Below are 5058 nucleotides of genomic sequence, written 5' to 3'. Positions count from 1 at the left end.
TCCTGCTGACAGTGTATGTAAAAAAAGAAAAAAAATTAAAAGCTCCTGGGTGCTGGTCTGTTTCTAAAGCTGAGGCTAATAATTACTCTTTTTAGTTCAACCTTACAGGGTTTTCAGCTATCAAACTGTATCTGAGTTCTTAATACAATCCTTTTTGTGGTTGCTGCATCCCAGGACAGTCTTCCCTCGTTCTTTCAGGGAGGGTTTTTGCCATCGTTTTTTGCAGATGTGGTCTGTCACATATGAAGGGCATATATTAGGGAATCATTTAGCATTCATCAGAATGTATTTTCGATCCAAACTGACCAAAGGATCCAGAGGCTTTGATTTCCTTTCCCCCCTGCCCTCCATCTTAACTTACTATTCCCACAGTAGCTTGCCTGAATATGATGTTGTTTGACACCTACCTTAATGACTGGAATTAATACCCTTAATGAATATTTTTTCCCCTCACCTTTTTCACTATTTTTCCTTGAGTTGTTAGCTGAGATTGTCTTTAGTTAAATGGATTGCCTCATTTGCTGTTCTTAAATTTTGACACAGCATTAATCTACTGTTTTTTTTTTATTCTCACCAGTAATGCAGGATGAAGAATTAATTTGCCTTCATAGTTGTTCTTAGTTCTTTTTATTCCTGAATGCAAGTTAAGGAGCCTGCTGAATTAGAAGTACTTCTGTTTTTTTCTTTTAAATATCCATTATGCTTCTCTTCTACTAATAGGGAAATGCTTTGTTGTACTAACATATTGTTTTGGTTCTTTCATCAAGAAAATGATGTTTATTGCATATTTCTGCCTGTTCTGTATACTCAGTAACAATTTTATCACTTCCATCTAGGCTTGTTTCCAGGTTATCTTAAAGTTGGTTAGTATCACATATAATACCTTTTTTTTATGCTTCTCCTATCAGTTTGCTTGATTTCATGTTTTTTTTCCTAGGCTCATGGCTATTTCTTTCCCCTTCATTTTCATTTTGCTTGGTAACTTTTAGTTGTAGCCCTTATTTCATTTGAGATCCAAAATGGGCTTTGAGTCAGAGTTGTTCTTAGCTGGAAAGTTATTTGATTTTTTTTTTTTTTTTTTTTTTTTTTTTTTAAAAACATTTTTTTTTAACTCTCATACATTTTGAAATTAACACAACAGTTCCTAATTTTTCTGTGAAATTTTTTTTTTTTTTTTTTTTTTTTTTTTTTTTTGTTATACAAACATTCATTCTTAACTCTCATTCACACCCTTGGTGCCTAAATCTTTCTTGTGTTCAGCTTAACTGAAGTGTAGAAGATCAGGCTTCCAGAACTGTGAAATAAAATATACAATGGGGTACAGACTATCCTGATTCTGTTCTTTTGGAATGTAATCACGGATCCCTAGTCTGAAACTATTCTTAATGACAGTTTCATCTTTAATTTTACTTCACTGTAACAGCTGTTGGGTAATTGTGCTACAGTTGTGCTGGAAAAACTGTCTTTCTGGTTTGGAGGGGGAAAAAAGGTATTACAACTGGTGGCTCAAACCCAATAACTTCATGTCCTCTGAAAAATTTTTCTTTAATGTAAAACTTGCTCTTTTCCCTAGTTTGACGTGATGGTGTCTACTAGCCTTCCAGAAGCTTCCGTAAGCATGCTTTGTAACTTAAGTTTTAGCATACACATTTGTATTTTTGAATTATTAGTGATTTTTCTCCTTCTGATTCACTGGACAGCTTGTAAGCAGTAAGGTAGACTTTTCTTTTTCCTTTATATTTGCAGAATATGCATCATTCCTCTGAATTTTATCAATAAAAATCTCAGATATCTCTTGTTACCTTCTTGCTTAGCTCTGATAGGCTCTTGATATATCTGCAACATTTTTAAAATCACACAGTAACCCTCATTGAACCTCATCTGTTATTGGAAGTACCCTCTTGTGTGAGGAGGTAGTTTGATGCTAGTTAAGTTACTCCTATTAATATCGTTTTGATTTGGTAGCTTCCCACAGAATAGTTAGGTAAACTTGATTGGAGCTGGAAATTCTTAATTGCTACCAGTAAGCTGATAGATTTTTAAAATCTGCGTAAATGTTTATGAAGATGTATTTTTTTGTTATTGCTGTATTTAGTTCATGTTCTATTTCTTTTTTTAATGTGTTTACCCCTCCTCTACACTGAGTGTTACAAGAAATGTTCCATAAACATTTCCTCTGACTGTTCACTTTAAATTTCTGCCTCTTGTTCTTTGTCAGCTGTTCACAGTAGCAGGCTACTTCTGAAATACATGCATTGCCTGTGAAGGGAGTTCTGATCTGTAAACATTCATCTGAGAAGAAACATTTCTAGTTGGGAAGAGTAAATTTGCTTAAGATAAAGGGCTCACTGAATTTTAAGATCCTGTGAAACTACACAACTTAAAGTGAATGGAGGGGAAAAAAAAAGTTAAGCACTTTCCATAAAGTGCGTTTTATTGCTAAATTTTGTGTTAGAACTTAAAGTCAAGATTGCTTTTTTTTTTTTGGTTAATAGAATCTAATTCTTTGGAATATTTTATAGTTGACCTCAGATATTTGTTTGGCTTTGGAAATGTCAGAAAAAAGAACTTCAAAAATTTGAAACTTCTATATTTTAATCTCCACCTTTTTTCTGGCCTTGATGGAAAAATGTGGAAACTTACTCTGCAGTAGCAATTTTAAATTCTACTTGGCTTTGAAGATAAAACAAGTTTGTGTTAATTAGGAAAAAAAAAAAGAGGATTTTATTTTATGTTTATTCCACTGTTGAAACGCACTACAATACGTCTGGGTCCTGAGTTAGCTTCGTATCTTATCCCTGAAAAACAGAGGGCTTTTTGTTTGTTTCCTATATTCACACATCACAGAGTTCATATACCAAACTGGAACTATGCTATTGAAAACCAGAAGTTTTCAAAGGACCCAAAATATAAGCATCTTGGAACATTCATGTTCTATTAGGAATGTTTAAATAAATGTGCATTTTCACCATTTACAAACAGCTATATTGTGATTAGTTGTGATCAGTAATTCAGTATGATCAAAAATTAATTCCAAACACAGTATCCCTAACTTATATCAAATGTAACCTTGAATAGAAAATTCTCCAAAATGTCATGCATTTACAGAGTGTCATTATCTAGGAAAGGACGTTTCTATAATTGAAATGTGTCCTTTCAGTAACTGACAGTACGTTATTATTCCTTATCTCAGAACTGAGGGTACTCAAAGATGTTAAATAGTGTCATAACATATATGTATGAACTCAGAAAGTCTTGTGCCGTAGCAAATAAGTTGAACTTAAAAGTTTAGTTCGGAATAGGGAAGTTCTCACTTTCTTTTGTGGGAGGGTTTGGATTTTTTTTAATACTATTAGTCTAGTTCTAAATCTGTGATGCTTCTTATAGCCTGTCTCTTATTGCAGTGAGCTGTTTTTGGATATGTTGGTGTGGCAGAGACCTGTGGAAATGCTATAACCAGTTAAATATAATTCAGAATTTAATGGAAGTGTGTTGTGGCAACATGAGGATATATTGTCAAAGGCCTTTTAAAATTGCAGGATCGTTTTACTGTGATGATATTGTTAACATCAGAAGTCAAACTAGCCAGCTGTTTGTTTTATGTTGTTCTACATTTTCATTAAAAATTATGTGTTTCAGAGCAATTCATGATGTTAAAGCTACAGATATGGGAATGAGCAAAGTGAGATTCAAGGCAGAAGTAGACTTTGATGGACGGGTTGTTACTCGTTCTTACCTGGAAAAACAAGACATCGAACAGCTGCTACAAGTATGTTTTAAAAAAACTGTTTTGTAACTTCCAATATTTGACCTTTACTTCCCAATTTCAAGTATGTCTAAACCCATGATTATCAAGTACATATATTCCACTTCATTTTGAAGAATTGCAGATGTTTTTACTTTGTATTAGTGTGTTAAAGATCTGTATATGGTATCATATTAAGCTGCTGAAATAGAGCTGCTTCTGAGTAGGGCCTGGATAGGAGGAGGGCAGATCTTTTTCATTATTTTTTGTTAGAAAATACAAATTTGTCCAAAACAATTTTGATAATATAATCTTTCCAATAAATTTGTATTGATTTACAAGATCTCCAGTTAAAACTGCAAGCCTGCCACCTGAGAATAAGTACTGTTTTGGATGAGCCATTTGCTTTGCGTTCTGAGGATGCAGTGTTACAGTTTCCCGGTCCCACCAATCAGATTAGGCTTGAATATGGATTGCTTGCATCATGTGACTTAGCATTTTGGGAGCATTTAACAATTAACCACCTTTAAATGTCTTTTCTGATTTTAGTAGTAGCTAAATTTTCAGAGTAGCTTTTCATAATACCGTCAATACAGAAATGTAGAACTGCTTTCAGCTGGATTCTACATGGTAAAGCCATGACATGTGAAGTAAAGAGTAATTCATCTAAATTACAAGGGGAGTTTTAAGAGGGCAAAATGTTCTGTTTGCTTACCCGTTTTCACCAGTAACTTGCTTATATACATCTGCTTTTGTATCTACAAGATTTCTTTCTTTGCTGTCCTTTTGAAATGAAAAGTAGTGTCTGATGTTTACATTTTATATCTGTCCGTTAAATGTGACTTAGAAGTTATCTGAGTTTACATTGGAATGATGGCAATTTTTTAAACGATTAGTAGTGTCCCAGTTTTTAAAAAGTACCACCATAAAATGTCAAAATAAAAATGTGCGTATATTATGTATATAGTGCAACAAGTGATCTGTTCATGTATTGGATTTCAATGTCATTTTTTTGAGAGGAAGATCACTATCAGCTTTTGAGACACTGCAGGTTTGTTTGGTTTTATATTGCCAAGTCTCAGTTCCTTTGCTGTTGCAGCTGTTTAGTTTGGTGCTTTTCAAAGGCTTTGTTAGCTTTTGTTCTTCACCAGCTATTTGACAATTGCATGTCACCTTTGCTGGTTCTTCCAGTATTGTTGGGAAAGTTCTTCACAGATTCTTTCTAGGTTGGCAACTGTTTCTTACACAGATCATGGTAGTTTCATGTAGTAACCTCGTGTCAGCTATGAAAAACCTTTGAATGATATCCGGTT

At 33.7% G+C, this 5058-nt stretch overlaps 1 protein-coding gene across 1 annotated transcript in view; it reads left to right on the top strand.

Moving 5' to 3' along the window:
• Positions 1-5058, top strand: part of SLC30A9 (solute carrier family 30 (zinc transporter), member 9) — a gene marked incomplete at its 5' end in the record, with an annotated part of 34280 nt that overhangs the window by 25876 nt on the left and 3346 nt on the right. Inside the window, one exon of the mRNA XM_010134514.1 lies at positions 3640-3769. Within this exon, the coding sequence (XP_010132816.1) occupies positions 3640-3769 (130 nt within the window). The remainder of the gene's footprint in view (positions 1-3639; positions 3770-5058) is intronic.

This window comes from Buceros rhinoceros, unplaced genomic scaffold (genome assembly GCF_000710305.1).
Source record: "Buceros rhinoceros silvestris isolate BGI_N320 unplaced genomic scaffold, ASM71030v1 scaffold5814, whole genome shotgun sequence".
NCBI lineage: Eukaryota > Metazoa > Chordata > Aves > Bucerotiformes > Bucerotidae > Buceros > Buceros rhinoceros.
Note: the sequence above shows the minus strand (reverse complement) of the source record. Positions and strands in the feature narration are given on the sequence as shown.